At 42.7% G+C, this 23,458-nt stretch overlaps 1 protein-coding gene across 2 annotated transcripts in view; it reads left to right on the forward strand.

The window, feature by feature from the left end:
- The first annotated feature begins 514 nt into the window (after positions 1–514).
- NR2C2 (nuclear receptor subfamily 2 group C member 2) overlaps positions 515–23,458 on the forward strand; it is a 118,268-nt gene continuing 95,324 nt past the window's right edge. Inside the window, exons 1-2 of one of the 2 annotated variants that reach the window (XM_053598603.1) lie at positions 695–831; positions 19,140–19,223. In XM_053598603.1, the coding sequence (XP_053454578.1) occupies positions 19,164–19,223 (60 nt within the window). In that variant the 5' untranslated portion in view covers positions 695–831; positions 19,140–19,163. Of the gene's footprint in view, positions 832–19,139; positions 19,224–23,458 lie in introns of both variants that reach the window. The other variant, XM_053598602.1, reaches the window with a different exon arrangement.

The following is a 23,458-nucleotide window of genomic DNA, read 5'->3' on the forward strand; positions in this document are numbered from 1 at the left end:
AAAAAAAAAAAAAGAAAGAACGTAAGGAAAACCTATGATCCCAGAGTCGTAAGCTGGAGAGGGGCCACCTCACACGTCTGGGGGACGTCGGTCATTAGAAACCACAAGCGGTAAGTCCCGGGGCGCTTCAACACTTTAACCCCAATAAAAAGCCGGCCGCCCGCTTCCCAGCTCCGCGCGCGGCCGGGCCCCGCGTCCTCAGTGCACGCTCGGCGGGCGCCGGGGCAGCCGGGGGAGCCGAGAGCTCGGGTGCCCCGGACAACGGCGCGCGGCGCCCTCGGCTTTCCGAGCCCGCCGGCCCGCCCCCCTGGAAGCCCCGGCGGCGGCGGCGCCACTTGGGCCACGCACTCGGCCGCCGGCCTCCGCCGCCGCCCGGGGCCCGCAGCTCGCGGGCCGGATGGCCCGAGCGGCGGCCGCGGCGTTCCGGTGCGCGCGCGCGCCTCAGCCAATCGCTGGCTCGCCCGCCCCCCGCCGCCGCGGCGAGGCTGGCGCTGGGAAGAGGAAGAAGAACATTCGCCCTCCTCCTCCCAGCGCGCGGGCGGCGGCGGCGGCGGCACCGGGGTCACGAACTCTGACCTTTCACTGACAAAAACAATAACAAACCCCCCCCTCCCTGCGACCCCCGCGGCGCCCCCGGGCCCGTCTCCGCCGCCCCCGCTCCCGCCTCGGCGTCGGCTCCCTCGCCAGCTGCCCCGCGAGCCTGCGGCCCCGGGCTCCCGCCACCCGCCGACGCCGGGAGCCCGGCCTCCCCGCGCCCTGCCCTCCGCGCCGGGGGCCGCCCGCCGCAGACACGGGACCCGCTTCGAGGCCGCTTTGGCGCCAAATCCTGAGGTAAAATTGAAAAAGGGTCGGGGCGGGCTCGGGCCGGCGGCGGAGGGGGCGGGCCTGGCGCGCGGACATGGAGGCGCCGCGGCGGCGGCGGCTGAACCCGACCCTTTTACCTTTGCCACGGGGCGGCGGCGGCGGCGGCGCCGGGCGCTTTGCATAGTGGGCCGGGCCGCTCCCCTCCCCTCCCCTCCCCACCCGCGGCCGGGCGAAGCCAGCGGGTTCCCCCTGACCGGCCCGGCCGGCGCAGGGGTGGGGGCAGAGGGGGAATGGCCGCGGCCCCGCCTCGCAGTTGGCGCCCTGCCAGCGCCGCCATTTTGTTCCCGCCGGAGACGTCTCCGCCCGGGCCGGCCCCCCCTCCTCCTTCTCCTCCTCCTGGTCCACCTCTTCCTCCTCCCTCCTGCGCTCCCTCCTTCCTTCTCTCCCCAGCTTCTCTCCCCTCCGCTTCCCGTTCGCCGTTGGCGGCTGCCGCGGCCCAACCGCCGTTTTTCCTGAAGGGGCGGGTAGAAGGAAAGGAGGAAGGCGGGTGCGGGGCGCGACCTTGTAAGCGACGGCCGGGCCGGCCAATCGGTGCCCAGATAGGAGGGCCGGGCCCTATGGCGCCGCCCCCCGAATCTCTGCTGATTGGCTTGGATGAGAAAGGGCGGTCCTCGAGGGGCGCGGTCCCCGGTGGGGCAGGAGCAGAGGCCGAGCGCGGCGTGGGGCCGGGTCGGCGGGGGCGGGGCCGGGTCGTCAGGGGCGGGGCCGGGGGCGGGGCGCTGGGGGCGGCCCGGGGTCTGGTGCGCCTGCTGCGGGCGGTGAGGTGGTCGGCTTCCGGCAGCCTGGGACGTGTCGTGGGGAGCATTGTGGAACAATGGTAGTAAAGGTGATGAAGCATCTTAGGTCCACGGCGCGGTCTCGTGGAAAGAGCTTTGCGGAGCTTGGACACCACTCAGGGCTCCTGCCCGGATTTTCGGCGCGGCCCTGCGGTTCAAGTTCACAGACTGGGAAATGGAGAGGATGTGTGTGTTCCTGCTTGGCCGTACCTTCCTTCTCAGAATTGTTTGGGAGTCTCTAAGAAAATGGAGTCAAGGCTCCTTTGCGAGCTCAAAGTATATTTAAGATGGTGTTAGTGTTAAAAAGGGATTAGGGTCTCCAGGAGTGAAAAGCATAAGGACATCAAGGGCTTGAGAGAGCACAATTGCGTGACTTGATCCTGTGGATACATCCTGAGAACCAGCTGGAGAAAGTCCCTGCTTTCCCTAGAGTTGAGGGCTGGGGGATGAATAGACAAAGATAATTTCAGAGCGTGATAAATTCTATGAAAGAAATGAAGATATGCTAAAGAAGCCGGAGGAGGCTAATTTAGAGTGGATGGTCAGGGAAGGCCTCTCTGAGGAAGGGGTGTTTGAACGGGGAACCCAAGGAGGGAATAGAGTTACAGAGGGTCAAGGAAAATACATCCATCAAATGAGTTGTTGATGAATATACTACTTGAGGAGTGAGCTTTAGAAAATCACTTCACTACCAGATTCATATTCTTTGTAAGCCTCTCATAACCATCTTCAATTCATCAAATATTTGCTGAGCCACACTAGTACTAGGCTGGGAATACAAAGATGACTTAAGACACTAATCCTCTAATATATGTGAATATGATTCTATACATGTGAATTCTGCTCTTTTTTTTCTGTCTCTCTCTGGTGCAGACATGCACACAGAAAATGTTTTAGGCAGAAACTAGTGTTATGATTAACAGCTTCAGTCTTTACTAGCTGTGTGATTCTGGGTAAGTTACTTTATCTTTCTTTAGTGTCCTGGTATGGACAATAATAGAACCTTCCTTCTAGAATTGAGGATTAAATTAGTTAATGTAAGTAAAAAGCTTAGAAAAGTGCCTTGCACACATTCAATACTCAATAAATTATTGGAGTTGTTTTTGTCATTATGAACTACTAGTTGTATGATACAGACAATGAATTTTTAGGCAGCATGGTATAGGGGCAAAAATAATGGATTAGAAAGAACACTGAAATTCTTTCTTGTTTTGACTTTCTTTTCATTTAGTCAGTTGGCACCTATATCAAAATTTATTTGGAAAACGAAGTAGTGAAACTAAGTAGTACTAAGAAATGTATACGGTGCTTTGTAGTTTACAAAACTCTTACACTCATTAAATTGTTCAAGGCCCGGCGGCGCCTGTGGCTCAGTGAGTAGGGCGCCGACCCCATATGCCGAGGGTGGCGGGTTCAAACCTAGCCCCCGCCAAACTGTAACAAAAAATAGCCGGGCGTTGTGGTGGGCGCCTGTAGTCCCAGCTACTGGGGAGGCTGAGCAAGAGAATCACCTAAGCCCAGGAGCTGGAGGTTGCTGTGAGCTGTGATGCCACGACACTCTACCAAGGGCAATAAAGTGAGACTCTGTCTCTACAAAAAAAAAAAAAAATTGTTCAAGGCCCACCCAAGCTCATGTAATGGGAGAGGACCTTTTCTTGCTCCCTACTTAATAACTTCTCCAGGGACTTTTCTTTTGTCTTTTTCTTTCACTTTTTTTTTTTTTTTAAGACAGTCACTCTTTTAGCCTGGGTAGAGTGCTGTGGCTCAAGTGATCCTCTTGCCCATTTTCTCATCCCTGTATCCCTCTGTGCTTTAGACACACTGGCCTACTTTTGACTTCCTTGACAGTATAGATTAACAGCTTGGCGCCGGTAGCTCAGTGAGTAGGGCACGAGCCACATACACCGAGGCTGACAGGTTCAAGCCCGGCCCAGGCCTGCTAAACAAGGACAACTGCAACCAAAAAAAATAGCTGGGCGTTGGGCGGTGCCTGTGGCTCAGTGAGTAGGGCGCCGGCCCCATATACCGAGGATGGCAGGTTCAAACCCAGCCCCGGCCAAACTGCAACAAAAAAATAGCCGGGCGTTGTGGTGGGCGCCTGTAGTCCCAGCTGCTCGGGAGGCTGAGGCAAGAGAATCACGTAAGCCCAAGAGCTGGAGGTTGCTGTGAGCCGTGTGACGCCACGGCACTCTACCCAAGGGCAGTAAAGTGAGACTCTGTCTCTAGAAAAAAAAAAATAGCAGGGCGTTGTGGCGGGCGCCCATAGTCCCAGCTACTTGGGAGGCTGAGGCAAAAGAAGCGCTTAAGCCCAAGAGTTTGAGGTTGCTGTGAGCTGTGATGCCATGGCACTACCAAGGGTGACATAGTGAGACTCTGTCTCAAAAAAAAAAAAAAAGTATAGATTACCTTCTCTCCCCTTTCATATGCTGTTTTCTCAGCTGAAATACTAAATGGTCCACCTCTCTAATTCCCATCCTGCCTCACTCCTGCAGATTTTGGCTTAGGTATCACTTTCTCAGGGAAGCCCTCCCAGATTGCTTTTGCCACTCTAGATCAGATTCTCTTTCTTTATATTGCGTTTCTTTCCTTTATAACCTTTATCATAATTTGAAATTATACACTCTATTATGTTATTTGATTAATGTCTGTCTTCCTCACACCACAAGGTTTATGAGAACTGGAATCATTTTGAGTCTACTATGTTGATTTGTTTATTTTTTAAAAGAAAAGAAATAGATAATTTATTAATTGAATTATAAGTTTAATTACATGAAAGCTAATAAGTTCATAAACAACTCAGATATAATCATGTCGTATACTTCAATAAAGAAACAAAGCACCAAACTAACATAATTTTCTTGAAATCAAAAATTCTAGGTTTGGATGGCACCTATGGCTCAAGGAGTAGGGCACGGCCCCATATACCGGGGGTGGCGGGTTCAAGCCTAGCCCCAGCCAAAACTGCAAAAAAAAAAAAAAAAAAAATTCTAGGTTTTGTTTTTCTATCACAGAAGATCTGAGAAGTCTTTAGTGGGTTTATAGGGAGTTGAAAAGTCTCTGTAGCCATTAATTTTGAATATTTAGCTTTCCAAAGATAAATTGATTCAGGTAATTATTGAAAATCACCTTTTAATTAGTTTCTAAAGTTAAAAGCAGATTTTGCAAAGTATATGTCAAGCTCTACTGGAAAATGTGGTAAATAGAATATTTTATTGACTTATATAATACAATTGTTTAAAAATAAATGACTATTAATGATATTTTAAAAATAATAGTTTTATTTAATTCTTTGTTTATTTTTGGATGTTTTCTAGTTTGTTAAAAGATTTTTGGTCTCTTGCGGGCAGCGCCTGTGGCTCAGTCAGTGGGGCGCCGGCCCCATATGCCGAGGGTGGCGGGTTCAAACCCAGCCCCGGCCAAACTGCAACCAAAAAATAGTCGGGCGTTGTGGCGGGCGCCTGTAGTCCCAGCTGCTCGGGAGGCTGAGGCAAGAGAATCGCTTAGGCCCAGGAGTTGGAGGTTGCTGTGAGCTGTGTGAGGCCACGGCACTCTACCGAGGGCAATAAAGTGAGACTCTGTCTCTACAAAAAAAAAAAAAAAAGATTTTTGGTCTCACTTGTTCAATTCAACACTTGATTCCTTGAACTAACTACTTAGTGTTACCGAAGAACTGATAGTTTAATGAAAAAGTTATATATATATATACACACACACACACATATATATAATCTTACACTGTTAAATTACTTATAGTTGTATTTACAATGACCTTAAAGCAGGCGTCCTCAAACTTTTTAAACAGGGGGCCAATTCACTGTCCCTCAGACCATTGGAGGGCCGGACCATAGTTTAAAAAAAAAACTGAACAAATTCCTGTGCACACTGTATGTATCTTATTTTGAAGTAAAAAAACAAAACGGGAACGAATACAATCACACCACCTCATGTGGCCTGCAGGCCACAGTTTGAGGACCCCGGCCTTAAAGTTTTCATGGTCATGCCTTTATGGAAAGAAGAAAAACTCCAGGTGTAACAACCTCCTCACTTTATGAGGACTGCCAGAAAGTGTTTGATGTTTGTCTCCAGGGAGAAAGCTTAGACTATGGTGGCAGAAAGACTGGCTCCAGAACCTTGAATTTGTACCCTCTCTGAGGCTTGTGCATGCCCCATTTATAAAATGGGGGTGGACGTCAACATTGAAATTGGGGCCAAGGGTAGAGGCCACTTGTTCACATAACTTTGAGAATAAAGAAGGCGGGCCTGTGTGAAGCAGCCCTACCTTCAACCTTGGCACTGAGAGCCACTGGCCTCCTGTGTAGTGGCCAGAGTGTCTCCCACATAACAAGGGCCCTCCATTGGGATTTTTACCTTTGAGTTCTCTTGCCTTACCTATGTGTGCTATTTGCTCCTTAGTCTCAGAACATGTAGAGTGAATACAAGTATCACTTCAGGCGGATTCCATGTCAGGGGAATCCGAAGGAATCTCAGAATGTTTCAACATCCCAGAGTTGGAAGCAGTCTTAGAGTTTATCAAGTACAGCCTCATACCTGATGCAGGACTTCTGCCAGACTCTTCTTACTTTATTGCTGATTATGAAGCAATGAAATAATGCTGCCTTTTTTCTTCCCTGTATGATCATCATCTTTAATCTAATGGAAACGTTCATGCTCCTCTCACACATTGTAAGAAAATATGTTCTTCCTTATTTGTTGGAGGTTTGCTTGCCTTCAACCTAACATGCCTACAGACTGAGATTCTCTGTTCCCTCTCATCCTGCCATTTCATCTCCATATTCCTTGTTATCTGCTGCTGCTACTACCCCAGCTAGTAGGTCTGTGCCCCATCCTCACTTGAGGTGTCCCGAATACTTTTGAGTGCTAGAGAGTTAAGCAGCAGGAGCTCTACACCCAAGGCAGGACTGCCTGGGAACAACAGCCCAACTAGCGTAGCTCACAATGGTGAGAGGGAGTGGGGAGAGGGGTGAAAACCCAGACCAGGGCATTGGCATAGAGCATTTGCTGAAGAGCCAGTAAAAGCAGATTTAGACTCTGGGAATCTTGGAGTAGAGGAAGGGGAGGTGAATTTTTTTTTTTTTTTTTTTTTTAAAGAGTCCTCTTTACTTTTTTATTTATTTATTTTTTGTGTGGTTTTTGGCCGGGGCTGGGTTTGAACCCGCCACCTCCGGCATATGGGACCAGCGCCCTACTCCTTGAGCCACAGGTGCCACCCCAATTTTTTTTTTTTTTTTTGTAGAGACAGAGTCTCACTGTACCGCCCTCGGGCTCACAGCAACCTCTACTCTTGGGCTTATGCGATTCTCTTGCCTCAGCCTCCCCAGCAGCTGGGACTACAGGCGCCCGCCACAACGCCCGGCTATTTTTTTATTGCAGTTTGGCCGGGGCTGGGTTTGAACCCGCCACCCTCGGCATATGGGGCCGGCGCCCTACTCACTGAGCCACAGGCGCCGCCCGGGGAGGTGAATTTTTAAGGACAGGAAGGGAATAGGCTTGCTCAGACCCTTAATTGTTCTTTCTGATTTACCCTTGGGGTTCCAGGTAGCTTACAATGATGAAAGTCAACATCAGGGACAAAGTATAATTTTTAAGGGCAATAAAAAGTACCTCTCCTCACTTTAATAACAGCCTCAAATCCTTTAATAAGTAAAAGATTTTATCCCGTAACTATTGAAAATAACCTCCAAAATTCTAGTCTCTGGAAATGTTAACAAGTAGATGGGGAAACATTTCTTTTTTTTTTTTTTTTTTTTGGTTTTTTGGCCAGGGCTGGGTTTGAACTCGCCACCTCCGGCATATGGGACCGGCACCCTACTCCTTGAGCCACAGGCGCCGCCCCAGATGGGGAAACATTTCATTCCAAGATTCCAAGTATAAAAGAGGATAATAATTTTTTCCTGTTTGGGTTAGTGGGAGGTATGAGAGAAGGTCTCGGGGCCTGGAAAGTGGGGTAGCTGCTACTCGAGTAAAGAGGAGAAATGAGAGGCTGATGGGATAGACTCAAGCTACTTGGATGACTTGAAACAAGTTGGTTAACTTATTTACATTTATTATTGGTGTATTGATAAAAGCTGTGTTTGGGGAGGTTTTTTATGTGGCTGCTGACACAATGTCCCTTAAAAACTCTAATGACTGGGGTGGCACCTGTGGCCCAGAGTAGGGTGCCAGCCCCATATACTGGAGGTGGCAGGTTCAAACCCGGCCCCAGCCAAAAACTGCAAAAAAAAAAAAGAAATAAACAAAAAAACCCCAATAACTGCCTGCGGTATGTGGCAGGCTGAGAAAGCTACACAACTGAGATTGGATGGTTATTAAGAAGTTAGTGCCATGGGGCAGCGCGTGTGGCTCAGTGGGTAGGGCACTGGCCTCATACCAAGGGTGGCAGGTTCAAACCCGGCCCTGGCCAAACTACAAGAAAAAAATAGCCTTGGGAGACTGAGGCAAGAGAATCGCCTAAGCCCAGGAACTGTAGCTTGCTGTGAGCTGTGTGACACCACAGCACTCTACCGCGAGTGATAAAGTGAGTCTCTGTCTCTATAAAAGAACAAAGAAAGAAGGAAAGAAAAAGAACTTAGTGCTGGCTCTGTGCCCATAGCACAGTGGTTAGGGCACTGGCCACATACACAGGGGCTGGCGGGTACAAAACCGGCCCAGGCCTGTTACAATGACAACTACAACAAAAAAATAGCTGGGCATTGTGCTGGGCGCCTGTAGTCCTAGCTACTTGGGAGGCTGAGACAAGAGAATCACTTAAGCCCAGGAGTTTGAGGTTGCTGTGAGCTGTGACGCCATCGTACTCTACTGAGGGAGACACAGTGAGACTTTGTCTCAAAAAAAATAAGTTACTGCCTGCAGCCTTCATGATGAATTTCCCCATTGGTATTTAGTGTACAGTGAATCTGATTATGTATTTATTATTTGTAGAACATTTCAGAAATGTCAGTTGTACCAGCCCCATTTTTGTTCATCGCCCCACTTCATTGCTTCTACAATAATGGTATTTTTTACTAGGTTGATGAGGTGACTTGACTAACCTTGTAATTATTTAAAAAAAAAAAAAATCACATTTTGATTGCTTTTTTACCAGGAGACAGATACATATCAAAAAGGATATGTCAGCCTTTAGCTGGCAAGGCTGATAATTAGAATGTGTTTGTTGACTTATTTACTATAACACAGATTTTTAAAAAATAAAATAAAATTTATGGCCAGGCATGGTGGTTCATGACTGTAATCCTAGCACTTTGGGAAGCCAAGGCAGGAGGATCACTTGAAACCAAGAGTTTGAGATCAGCCTGAACACTGTAGTGAGACCCTTGTTTCCACAAAAAATACAAAAATTAGATGGGCATGGTAGCCTCTAGTCCCAGCCACACAGAAGGCAGAGGTGGGAGGATGGCTTGAACCCAGGAGTTTGAAGTTGCCCTAAGTTATAATGATGCCACTGTGCTCTAGCCTGGGTAACAGAGTAAGACTCTATCTCAAAACATAAAAATATAAAATAATTTTTAATAAAATTTAAATTTATATTATAGGGTGTTTTTTTTTCTCGGAGAAAGCAAAAGATAGTCTTTTTAAAAATAGGAAATTTTCCAATGAAGAAAAGCTAGCAGTGCCTTGAAAAACATTGGTAAAAATCTTCATAGGAGCACTAGTCATGAAGACGCCAAACTATAGAAACAGTTAATTTCTGTTTAGTTTAAATGTCCATCAGCTATAGAATGGATAAGTAAATTGTGTCATGGGCATACATTAGAATACTGTGAAACAATGAAAATGAAATAGTCACTGATAGTTATCACAAAAATGATGTTGAGCAAAAGAAGTCAAGCACACAAAAATAGTACTTTACAATACTATTGACATAAACTCAATCATGTGGTAAAGTCATACCAATGGTATTACTCAGAAGAGGAAAGAGATGTTAATGATTGTGGGGGGGGTGAGGTAGACTTTGGGGTGCTAATAACATTCTATTTTCTGATTTGAGTACTTTTTATGTGTATGTGTTCAGTTAGTGAAAGTTCCTCAAACTGTTTCATTTGTGATTTGGGCATTTTTGTATTTATATGTTGTAGTTCAATAAAAGTGTTTACTTAAAAATAATATTACCCTCACTGTTTTTATCAATATGACTACTGTGTAGGTAAAATTTTAAGAGAAATGTGTTCAAAATTCTAAAATAATTGTCATAGTACTACTTGGGTGGAGCTGGCTCAGAAATTTCTGTCAGCAATGTTGAAACATAACTTGTATCTGGGAATTAGTGGTTGTGTAAATCAGCTATTAAATGACCTACTTATGGATGTAAGCAATTTGTACCCTTAGATATTTGTCTCCTGTAACTATTTTTTTTTTTTTCATTTTCTCTTTGACTTCCTTTTTCTGGAAAGTTGTTTTGAAGGGCACTATGATCTAAAGGAAATACAATTTCAGAGTCAAAGAGGCCTGAGTTGGAATTCTAGTTCCATTACTTCCTAGCTAGATGACTTAAACAACAACTTTTTTTTTTTTTTTTTTTTTTTGAGACAGAGTGTTACTGTGTCGCCCTTGGTAGAGTATCCTGGTGTCACAGCTCACAGCAACCTCAAACTCTTGGGCTTAAGTGATTCTCTTGCCTCAGCCTCCCAAGTGGGTGGGACTACAGGCACCTGCCACAACGCCCTGTAGTTGTCATTGTTGTTTAGCTGGCCTGGGCTGGGTTCAGACCCGCCACCCTCACTGTATGTGGCTGGCACCTTAACCACTGTGCTACATGTGCCAAGCCAGCCAACTTAAACAACTTCTGAATCTCAGTTTTCCACTCAAAAGCTGTGCTGACGGTTAGATTGTGCCTGGTTTAACACACACCACGGCACATGGTAGCTGCCCGGGAAGTTTATCCTGCCTTCCTTTGCTTTGTCTATCTCTGGTTCACACTAATTGAAATGAAGAAAGTCCACATCACCCTTGCTTACACTTGGGCCCTTGGTAAGGTGAGGAAAAATCATCCACAGTGTTCAATGACTTTTCAGGGAGTTACAACAGAAAATGTAGAACTGTGCCCTACTAATACAGGAGCTCCATTTAGGTGAAAGCTACTTCTCTTCCCTACTATTCGATCCTTCCCTCACCCCTTGCACATAGATACCCCTGCTGCCCTCTTTTTACATTCCAGACTTTTTATTATATTTTTTATTTTATCATTATTATTTTAATATGGAAGAAATAAATTTCATATCGAGGGGCACAATGGGCAAGAAATCACCTAATTCTAAAACCAACTAACCTTTGAGTCTAAATAGTGGCTGGGTATCCACTTCAAGGCGTGTACCTGAACTACTCTAGACCGATCCCAGTGCTTATCTTTTCTGTTGATGAGCATTCGCTTCCTGCTTTCTTAGGCTGTCTTACAAAAGAAATATTTTTTATGTTCCCATGAGTATACAAAAGTCACATCATAATTAAATTTATACTGAATACCCTGTACCTATCAATAGTTCTGTATCCAGTGGTATTTTGCAAGTAGTTATCAAGTATTAGTTAATTTTTACATATTTCGAAAATTCACCCCTTTCATTTTGTTGTCCAGCTGCACATTTTAGCAGAGGGAATTACAGATGCTGTACGTGTGTGTGTGATACATATATATACATGTTTACATTTTGTGTGCGGCAGCGCCTGTTGCTCAGTGGGTAGGGCACTGGCCACATACACCTAGGCTGGCAAGTTTGAACCTGGCCCCAGCCAGCTAAACAACAATGACAACTGCAACAACAACAACAACAACAAAAAATAGCCGGGCATTGTGGCGGGTGCCTGTAACCCCAGCTAATTGGGAGGCTGAGGCAAGAGAATCACTTAAGTCCAAGAGTTTGAGGTTGCTGTGAGCTATGATAACACGGCACTCTACTGAGGGCAACATATAAGACTTTGTCTAAAAATTAAAAAAAAATTTGTCGACCTTATGTCAAAAAGAGACCTGTTCCTAATCATAATACACATTTAACAGAGTTAACTATTTTCAGATTTCTTCGGAAAAGCAAAGCCAGCACCAACCATCACCTTCCACCAATAGTAGCTTATATTGTCCTTCGAGAGTAGACATGTATTGGATGTCTGCTATGTGCCAGGCACAGTGCGTACATTTTAAAAGCTGATCCTCGCAGTAACCTTGTATGGTCCAGTCAGAGTGGTCAACTTAGTGCCAGAACCTTAGAACCCAATGTAATTGTTTAGATAAGAAACTATCAAGACAGTAGATACTTCGAATATTATATAAGCCATAAATACATAGACATGGATGATTTCAATCAGTTGTTTGTAGAGGAAAAGGCAGGCTACCTGTTCCCATCAAAGAAGACAGAGTTTCCTTGTCCCAGGACTTGTTTATTGTTATATGAAGAGATTCAGGTGTTTCCAGTCAGAGCCCAGCTTTCACTAACGTGAGTTCTGTAGCTCTACTTAACTAAAGAAACCCTTGGTTAGCTGGGCGTTGTGGCGGGCGCCTGTAGTCCCAGCTGCTCGGGAGGCTGAGGCAAGAGAATCGCTTAAACCCAGGAGTTGGAGATTGCTGTGAGCTGTGTGAGGCCACAGCTCTCTACCCAGGGCCATAAAGTGAGACTCTGTCTCTACCAAAAAAAAAAAAAAAGAAAGAAAAGAAACCCTTGGTTGCAGGGTTTAGTCAGCTGTCACTTTTGTTGAGCCTGAAAAAGTCGATTCAGAGTCACTGTTGTGTTCTCTGCTTCTTTGTTGTTAAAGGGATGATATTGATCCACTTGGGTTTGAAAGGATTTCTGTTATAAAACCTGCTACATAGGCCAACCAGTCATGTATTATTCCATCATTCTGTAGTTTGTATTACAGTTTTTGTGTATTGTGCCTTGTTGTCATTTGTATACTATCGAGGAAAAATACTAGTTCAAATTAAGAATCTGCCTTCATCTCTAGACTTAACTGACGCCACCGCTTCTTCGCTGGCTTCGCATCTACTGTCTCTCTTTTCTATTATGTCCACACTGCTTCCCAGGTGATGTTTTTCCTTAAGATCCAGATATGTTACTTTGTTCCTCTGCCCAACTGCTGTAGTTCTCCACTGTCTTCAGTGTCATCCTGTCTCCTCCCGTGATCTCTCCAGTAGCTCCATGCTGGATTCCTCAAATGTGCCATTCTTCATCGCATCTGCCAGTTTTGTATGAGCTGTCCTCTCTGCTTACAACTCTTTTCCCATCCTTTCTGTCTTTGCTTGCTAAATTTACACTCTTCCTCCAAGACCTAGTTAAAATATCTCCTCTCCCATAAAATTTTCTTTGGCTCCCACAGGCAGGGAGAGATGCTCCTTCCCTAGATACTTATAGCATTTACACGTGTAGATACTGTTTCCTTCTTTGTTCATCAAGGATGAGGGCTGTTTCTTCTCCTTGTCCTCTTGTTATTAATTCTCAGCAGTCAGTTCACTGTCTACTTCAGCTGCTTTATAAGGATTGGTGGAAGTGGTTGGATTTGATTAATTTAAAATCACCAGAGGAATATCTTCTGTAGCAATGTTTACTTAAAAGATTCAGTTTTATGGCTCCTCTGACACCTAATCAGGTTCTTTTCTGTAAACATTATTATTATTATTATGGGAGGGGCAATCTTTGAAGGTTAGTAAGCTGAGTGTGTCAAGTGCCAGCCTTTAAGATTCAGGTTTCTGTACAAAAAGCTAGTGTAGTGTTCTTTATACATTGCTTATTAAGACAGTCTCTGATGGGGCGGCGCCTGTGGCTCAGTCGGTAAGGCGCCGGCCCCATATACCGAGGGTGATGGGTTCAAACCCGGCCCCGGCCAAACTGCAACCAAAAATAGCCGGGCGTTGTGGCGGGCGCCTGTGGTCCCAGCTACTCGGGAGGCTGAGGCGGGAGAATCGCTTAAGCCCAGGAGTTGGAGGTTGCTGTGAGCTGTGTAAGGCCACAGCACTCTACCGAGGGCCATAAAGTGAGACTCTGTCTCTACAAAAAAAAAAAAAGACAGTCTCTGATGGATAGTAACCACTTTGTAAGTGTTGGTTACCATCAGTGTGATCATACATAACTGCACTAGCAAGAAGGTTGTTTTTAAAAGCTTTATTTCTGTGTGTTTTTGCAATATCAAATAGGAGTTTTTCAGATTACAGCTACAAAATTATATTATGGTACTATATAGGGTTTTTCAAACTATATATAGACACAACCCACTGTTTTTTGGAGCTTCTCTTCCCATGAGCACACCCCTAATTGATAACCATTTTCTGATGACCTTTCCAAAAATCTTGGGCCTGCCTTCTCACGGTATGACCTTACTGTCTCTAGAACCACCTATGGCTGCGGTAGCAGTAAGAGAAGCTCTCAAGTCTCATCTCCTAATGTTACCTTTTTTTCTGGGTGCATTGAGTTAAGTGTACCCTCTCCCTTCCTTATGCCACTTGAAATTTTTGTTTTACTTCTTACATTGTAATGTCATGGAAGCCTCTGTCTTCCTTATTTATACATGTGGGTAGGATATGGTTTGTGACTTAACAGTTTCAGAAGCAATATAAAATATTTTTGACACTGCCTCTCACCTTCTTACTGAATTTAAATCTTTATTGAAAGTACTTGCTTTATACAGTTTTTCATTCAATTTCTCCCTCTCACTTTTATTCTTATTCTTTGTCTCTGCTTGTTTTTCCAGAAGATGAGCGTTCCTCTTCGTTCATTTTTAAGCAGCTTCCAAAGCTGCTGTTATGATGGCTGAAGCTGCTTTGGAAGCAGAAAAGCAACAGTGAGATCAAGAATTGTAAGAATTCAAGTGTATAAAGAAAGGTTACTGCTCAATTCAGATTTTTTTTTTTTGAGACAGTCTCACTATGTCGCCCTTAGTAGAATGCTGTGGCATCACAGCTCACAGCAACCTCAAACTCTTGGGCTTAGTCATTCTCTTGCCTCAGCTTCGCAAGTAGCTGGGACTACAGGTGCCGGTCACAACGCCCAGCTATTTTTTGGTTGCAGTTGTCATTACGGTTTAGCGGGCCAGGGCCAGGGCCAGCCAGAAGCTGCCACCCTAGGTGTATGTGGCCGGCACCCTGCTGACTGAGCTACGAGCACTGCTGTCTAATTTAAATTTGACATTTCTCCACACTTCCCTCCAAAAAGGAAGTATTAGTTTGCAGTCCCACCATCAGTGTAAAAGCCTTCCCTTCTCTCCACATCCATGCCAGCATCTGCAACTTTGAGACTTTGTGATGTGGGTCATTCCCACTGGGGTTAGACGATATCTCAGGGTAGTTTTGATTTGCACTTCTCTGATGATTAGGGACAATGAGCATTTATTCACGTTTGTTAGCCATTTGTCTGTCTTTAGAGAAGGTTCTATTCATGTTTCTTGCCCAGTGATATATGAGATTGTTGGCTCTTTTTATTGTTGATTAATTTGAATTCTCTGTAGATCTAGTTATCAAGCTTTTGTCTAATTCATAGTATGTAATATCTTTTCCCATTCTGAAGGTTGTCTTTTTGCTTTGGTTGTTGTCTCCTTAGCTGTTCAAAGGCTATTCAGTTTAATTAAGTCCCATTTGTTTATTTTTGTTGTTGGAATTGCCAAAGAAGTCTTCTTTATAAAATCTTTCCCCGGGCCAATATCCTCAAATGTTTTCCCCCTACTTTCTTCAAGGATTTTTATTGTTTCATGCCTTAGATTTAAGTCTTTTATCCATCTTGAATAAATTTTTGTAAGTGGTGAAAGGTGCAGATCCAGTTTTAGTCTTTTACATGTGTTTATCCAGTTCTCCCAGCACCATTTGTTGAATAGGGATTTATTTATTTATTTTCCCCGTTATTTGTTCTTATTTGATTTATCAAAGATCAGGTGGCTGTAAGATGTTAGTTTTATCTCGTGGTTTTCTATTTGGTTCCAAATGTCTTGTCTCTATTTTTGTGCCAATACCATGCTGTTTTGATCACTATGGCCTTACAGTATAGCCTAGTCTGGTAGGATGATGTCCCTGGCTTTATTTTTATTGCTAAGAATTGCCTTGGCTATGTGGGGTTTTTTTTGGTTCCATACGAGGTGAAGAATTATTTTTTTCCAGTCTTGAAAGTTTGATGTTGGTATTTTATTTTATTTTATTTTATTTTTTGTGGAGACAGAGTCTCACTTTACTGCCCTTGGTAGAGTGCCGTGGTGTCACACGGCTCATAGCAACCTCCAGCTCTTGGGCTTATGTGATTCTTTTGCCTCAGCCTCCCAAGCAGCTGGGACTACAGGCGCCCGCCACAACGCCCGGCTATTTTTTTGTTGTTGCAGTTTGGCCGGGGCTGGGTTTGAAGGGGCCGGCGCCCTCCTCACTGAGCCACAGGCACCGCCCTGATGTTGGTATTTTAATGGGGATTGCATTAAATCTGTAGATTGCTTTGGGAAGTATAGACATTTTAACAATGTTTATTCTTCCCAGCCATGAGCATGGTATGTTCCTTCATTTGTTACTATCTTCTGCTGTTTCTTTTCTTAGGGTTTCGTAATTTTCTTTATAGAGGTCCTTTACCTCTTTTGTTAGGTATATTCCTGAGTATTTCATTTTTATTATTATTTTTTTTTTGAGGCTATTGTGAAGGGAATTGCATCCCTGATTAACTTCTCAACTTGGCTATTACTGGCATATACAGAGGCTACTGATTTGTGAACATTGATTTTATATCCTGAGACATTACTATATTTTTTTGATCACTTCCAGGAGTTCCAGTTCAAAACTTAAAGGATCAAGCCACCTCTTAGGGAAACCTAGAAACATATGCCTTTCTAGGACTCTGTTGTTTGTAGACTATTGAGTAATATTTTCCTAACAATATTTCTATAATATTCAAGTTTACATATTTCTTGCATTAAACTACAATAACAGGAGAAATAATGTCTAAAAGTATTAAAATTACTAGTTTCAGCTGCATATTTGGATTTTAGTTCTTAATACTGTATATGTAATCCTAGCATTCTGAGAGGCCTTTATGTAATCCTAGCATTCTGAGAGGCCAAGGCAGGTGGATTGCTTAAGCTCAGGTGTTAACTAGCCTGAACAAGACCTGAACTAAAAATAGAAAAAGTAGACAGGCATCTTGGTGAGTCCCTGTAGTCCCAGCTATTCAGGAGGTAGAAGCAAAGAAGCAAGAGGATCGATCGCTTGAGTCCAAGAGTTTGTGACATTGCCATGAGCTATGATGCCATGGCATTCTGTCAGGGAGACAGAGTCAGACTCTGTCTCAAAAAACAAAACAAAACCCCAAAATTGTGTATAATACCTTTTGCTATCCATTTGATTTCTTAGAGAGTTCTTCTTTTCTGTTTTGAGAGAAAAGATTACAAATTTAGACTTTTCATGTGCAATAATTATTTTTAACAACAGTTGGTTGATTTTTCTGGTACACTTAAAGATGCCTTTTCCCTCCATCTTTATTAATTGGTACCAAACTATAGCAAGGAAAAATGTGTTTTTCCTTCTAGAAACAAAAGTTAAAGGTTTTGACTACTTACTAAAAGAATGAATAACAAAAAACACAAGCTCCATAGGTTCAGACTTAATCATTTATGAAAATGAATCACTGATACTGGTGGCCTGGTGCTCTTACAGGGTTTTGAGTCCATAAAGACGTAAGTCCGGTCTTTCATACAAGGTGTCCATAGAGTTATATTTTAAATTATACTCGAACTTTATGGATAACCTATATTTGTCAGTCAGTTTCATGCTTCTGCTTCTTTTTCTTACTATTTTGGCAATAAAATAATGTGAAGAATTATAATAATAGAGATGGCTGTCTAATAGTACAGAGAGTAGTGATTATAATTCACTTTAAGTAGGAACACACAGAAAAGTGTTTTATAAAATTGCATTGCAAAATAGTTTGTGATTGAGAAAGGGCAAGCAAATGAACTATATGCATTTGTGTCTATTGCATACTCAGTAATACTATATAGTTTTATATGTAAATCCTACAAATAAATTTGAGCTTTACTCTATAAACTGGAACATATGCAGTCAGTAATGAATTGTCCAGGAATTAGGTCCAAAATGGACTGCTTTTATCCTGAATTGTTTGTGCTAGAAGTATTGGAAAGAGTTTGAGGAGTATTCAGGAGAGCTATTTTGTGACCAGAGGAAACCAGGGATTTTTTTTTTTTTTTTTTAGCAGTGCTGGTATTCAAGTGGTCATGACCCAGGAGACTAATATATAAGACTTTTTGGTCTTTAGGTGATTTTCCTCAATTTTTATAAACCATGGCATCAAATCAATTTTTTCTATTAGTAGAAAACTGAAATGTCTGGCTTTCTAATTTTTTTTTTTGAGACAGAGTCTCACTATGTTGCCCTTGATAGAGTACTATAGAATCACAGAGTTTGAGGTTTCAAACTCCTGGACTTAAATGATTCTCTTGCCTCAGCCTCCCAAGTAGCTGGGACTACAGGCACCCACCACAACGCCCAACTATTTTTTTGTTGTAGTTGTCATTGTTGTTTAGCAGGCCTGGGCCAGATTCGAACCCACCAGCCCCAGCACATGTGGCTGGTGCCCTAACCACTGAGCTGCAGGTGCCAAGCCATGGCTTTCTAATATAAATTAATAAATGTATGGGTACCATGTTCTTATTGGCACACTTTAATAACACAGTCCCTCTACTTCTTGCTTTGTCATTGAGAGTGTTTGCCTTTCAACCCGTGAGTAAGATAAGTGAGCACCTAGGCAGAGTTTTGTTTCTTACATTGCCACTAGTAAAAGAAGTATAATTGTTTTGGGGAGTCTTTTTGTTTGTTTGTTTGAGACAGTGTTTCACTTTGTCACCCTTGGTAGAGTGCTGTGGCATCATAGCTCACAGTAACCTCCAAACTCTTGGGCTTAAGTGATTCTCTTGCCTCTGCTTCCCAAGTGGCTGGGACTACAGGTGCCCACCACAATGCCTGGCTGTTTTTTTAGAGACGGGGTCTTTCTCTTGTTCAGGCTGGTCTCAAACCTGTGAGCTGAGAGCAGTCTTCCCGCCTCGGCCTCCCAGAGTAGGATTACAGGCGTGAGCTACCCCACCCAGCCCCGCTCCACCTATAAAAGAAGTATAGTTGATGATAGCAATCTAATGCTGTATCCAAAGTTAATCTCACACCTTTCTCAGATAGCCACCTTCTTAATCAGCATACTGTGATAAGAAGCTATCAAAAAAGGTGTGATTCCCAACTCTCTGAGAGGTAAACCAAGCTGTTACAACCCAGGAGCCCAGATAATTAAATTTCCAAATTCATCTTTGTTATATTTACCTGGAGAAGTCTTGTTTCCAAATTCAGTGTTTCTACAAATTAATTTTGTTACCTGTAATTGAAGAAGCTGGTATAGCATATCCGGATATGCTAGCTGTGTCTTCTATAGAGGCTAAAATCTGCATAAGACAATACCAAAGACAAATTTTGATTACTAATATTTTTCAAGTAGCCTGGTTTCTTCCACCTGATAGAAGTTGCTGCATCTTTCCAAACAGGTTCTCTAATGATCTTGGTTCATCATGGCTACAAATATGGAGGGGCTGGTTCAACACAGAGTGGGGACCCAGCAGGTGGCTGAGGTGAGTGACGGGCTAGCATAATAGCTGGCACCCTTGCTTTCAAAAGGAAAGAAAAATAAGTGTACTCTGGTGATTCATAACCGTCCTGAGGAAGTCAGAATGTTATTTAAATCTAAAGCAGGATGCTGGCATGGAAGAAAAAATTAAAATGACAACATTTATTTATAACATGTTTTTGCATGAGTAGGCTGGCCTAGCTATATACAATACAGCAACTTGAAATTTTATCTTGAACCAAAAACTAATAGAATCTGATTCTTACTGAACTTGTGGATATACTTTTATCTTCAAGGCTCTGTCTTACTTTCCCACACCCTTGATATTTGTTAATACCATGAAATGATAAAAAGGCCTGATAATGTACATTAGCAGTCATTGACCATCTACCATGTACCTGAGATTACTAAGTGCTGAAAAATATGGAGGTGAAGGAGCCACGATGGCTTTAGTGATCTTGAGGCCTGATTAAGGAGTAATTGTAAAACAGATAGGGAAGTACAACTCCTTATGAGGTGGGTGATCCTGGAGGTGGGTCTTGAATGACAAATAAGCATTTGTCAGACAGACCGGTGTAAGTGGGGTAGAGAACTTTGTGGCAGATGCTGGGGAGGAACTGGTAAGTCAGAAACTACGTAAAGGAACAGCTTGGTATGGGCAGGCAACCTGAGTGTAATGGAGGTGCTTAGGGCCAGCTCTTGAAAAGCATACTTAATCTATCATTAATATTAATAATATACTTTGAGCATTTGCTCTATACCAGGCCCTTTACAAGGGCTTTAATCCTTATAATAACCTTCAGAGGTTGGTACTATCTGCATTCACATTCTATAACTAAGGAAATCAAAGCTTAGGGCACACTGCAGCAGAATTGAGATTCTGACCCAGGTTCACTTCTAAAACTCCTCCAATTAGCCATGGGCCTTACTGCAACCAGAAGCCATAACTGAGCATACACATACCAGTTTAAGCCAGTAAAAAGAATGAGCAGAGTTTTCAGGTTTTAAATTAATCATTACTTTAAGGCTATCGTATATTTTTGAAAGGGCTATCAGAGCTGTGAAAGTATTAGAGTTCAAATGCTTGTACAGTAAGTCTTCACTTAATGTTATCAATAGGTTCTTAGAAACTGCAACTTTAAGCAAAACCATGTGGAATAAAACCAGTTTTACCATATTAACGAGAGGTAAGTTCCTGTGACATTATTGTTGGTCACAAAAACATCACCAAACGTTTTAAATAAAGACCCAAAACACTCCTAATATTAAACATTGAAATAAATATGAGCTATGCATACATTTAAGAAATAGCATGGGGTGGCGCCTGTGGCTCAAAGGAGTAGGGTGCTGGCCCCATATACCAGAGATGACGGGTTCAAACCCAGCCCCGGCCAAAAGCTGCAAAAAAAAATTTTTTTAAGAAAGTATGCATTAAACAAGATAATTATTTACTCAACTTTTAGTGAATCAGTGAGTGACAGTGGTCATAGTGGTAATGAGTTAAATCAAGGAATAAATATCATGAGCACATCCTTTCACCATGAAGTTTAAAAATAATCACAAATATGGTGGCTTGCTAAGCACTGTTATATTACATTGTTTATTGTCGTGCATTTGTATGATTATTGTAGACTTGATTAATTTTTATTTTTCAATAATTTGTATTCATTCCTTTTTTTTTTTGAAACATAGTTTCACTTTGTTATCCAGGCTAGAATGCCATGGCATCAGCCTATCTCACAGCAACCTCAAACTCCTGAGCTCAAGCAATCCCCCTGCCTGAGCCTCCTGAGTAGCTAGGACTACAACATTTATTTATTTTTCATCTTGTTTATTTCAGTTCAGGGTTGCAGGTGCCTGGAGACTGCCCTGCGGCTCAGGGCACAAAGCAGGAACCATCGCCAGCCAGGATGCCATTCCATCGTAGGGCACATTGGCACACACCCAAACCCTCAAGCTGGGACCATTTAGACATACCAATTCACTTAATGTGCACACTTGGGATGCAGTAGGAAATGGGGAGTACCCAGAGGACACCCACACAGACATGGGGCAAGTATACCAGCTCCACCCAGACAATAGCCCCAGCCTAGAATTGATTTTTTTCTCATGAAACATCACTGGAAGACCTGTCTATATTTATTTGTTGCTTTAGTTCAGTGGTTCTCAACCTGTGGGTCGTGACCCTTTGGGGGTCGAACGATCCTTTCACTGGGGTCGCCTAAATACATCCTGCATATCAGATAATTACATTACCATTCATAACAGTAGCAAAATTACAGTTATGAAGTAGCAATGAAAATAATTTTACAGTTGGAGGTCACCACGACATGAGGAACTGTATTAAAGGGTCATGGCATTAGAAAGGTTGAGAACCACTACTTTAGTTGGTGATAGGAATAATTACCTTGAAAATAATTGCTAGTGGTTTTTTTTTCATATATTTAAGGTTATTTTGCATTTAACAGGGTTTCCAGTGAGGTTGATTTGGAGACTGGTACACAGCTCACTTCCCTAAGAGGCCATCATTAATTCTTTAGGAAAAGAGGTTGATTTAGATTAGTGTAAGTTCTGTGTATACATTCAAATAATTTACTTAGCTGTGAACTCTGATTTTTGGAAAAATTATTTAACGTCTTTGAAATTCAACTTTTCTTTTTCCTGTTTAAGCCGCCATATTTTTTCCCCAGAATATTAGGGGGTACACATGTTTTGTTTACATACTTCATTTTTGTACAGGTTGAATCAAAGTTATAGTGTGCACTATACCCAGTAGGTGTGAATTTAGCCATTCCCTCTCTCCCCCAGCTTGATTCCCATCGAGATTTACTTCCATGTGTGCACTCAAGTTCATCTGTTTGTTCCTATTTGGTATTTGAGTACAAGTGTTTGTTTCTCCATTCTTGTGATGTTTCACCTAGAAGAATGGTTTCTAGTTCCATCCAGGTTGTCACAAAAGATATCACAAAAGATACTGGATTGTCATGGAAATAATTTTAATTTAATAATAACTTTTAACTTCATATAATAACTATATATAATATTTAAATGGCTAAATGAGTAAGTGAGCTTATAGTTCATCATTTCAGTGTTAGGCATTAAAGCAGTGGTAATAAAATGTCCACATTGAGGAGTTATTAACAGTCAGTTCTGGATAATTGTTCATTCAATCAACAGACAATGAGGCAGCATACTCTTTCCTTTCCATAGACCAGGGAGAGTACATGGGCGAATAATAGGACAGGGCTTCTGTTCTGTTCTCTAAGAGGGTAAACCTGAGACAGGCCACACCGGAAGAGTAAATTGGAATGAACAGGATCTTGGAAGAAAGGGACTCTACAGAATGAGATTATGAGCCATGAGATCAGACAGATTAGGGTTTAAATCCATGCCCTGTTATTTGCCTCTTTGTGCTTCCCTTTCTTCATTTAGAAAAGAGTACCTATTTATCTCGTGGATTGTTGTGAGAATTCAGCAAAATAATAACCCAACGAACTTTAGTAACCACCATGCTTTTGCTTCATGAATGAGATACAGGGACGTTGTCAATTATGTAAATAGTTTTCTGTAGAGTCCCCAAATCAACCTTTTTCTCAGTAAATCAGTTAAGTCACAAATACTAAGGTAAACTACAGAAGTTGGATAATATAGAATAACAACTTGATGTCCTATAATGTGCTCAAATTTATTTGGTTATTCAGACAGACAATTTAATAATAGTGGTCAATAGAATAGACCTTGGAGCCAGATTACCTAGATTTAAATCCAGGCCTTACCATTTACAAGCTGTGTGGCTCCTCTGTATTTTGAAACTGTTTTATGAAGATGTAGTATTAACTTTTCTTAAAAAGTCTGTTAGAATTCAGCAGACAAGCCATCTGGGCCTAAGCTTTCCTTTACAGGTAGTTTCTTGATTATTCATTTAGTCCCCATTTGTTACGGATGTGTTCATATTGTCTTTTCCTTCTCAGGTTAGTTTCAGTGGTTTGTCTTTTTTTTTCTTTCTTTGAACAAAAAAATGTGTTACCTCAGTGTTCTGGAGGCTAGGCATCTGAAATTGAGATGTTAGATGGCCATGTTCCTTAATGGTTTATATTTTTGAGAGTTTGTTCATTCCATGTTACTTAATTTATTGGTGTACAGTAGTTCACTGAATTCCTTTATAATCCTTTTTATTTCTGTAAAGTCAGTATTAATTTCTTCTCTTTCTTCTTCTTTTTATTTGAGACAAGAGTCTCA

The sequence above is a fragment of the Nycticebus coucang genome, chromosome 8, assembly GCF_027406575.1.
Source record: "Nycticebus coucang isolate mNycCou1 chromosome 8, mNycCou1.pri, whole genome shotgun sequence".
Classification (NCBI taxonomy): Eukaryota; Metazoa; Chordata; class Mammalia; order Primates; family Lorisidae; genus Nycticebus; species Nycticebus coucang.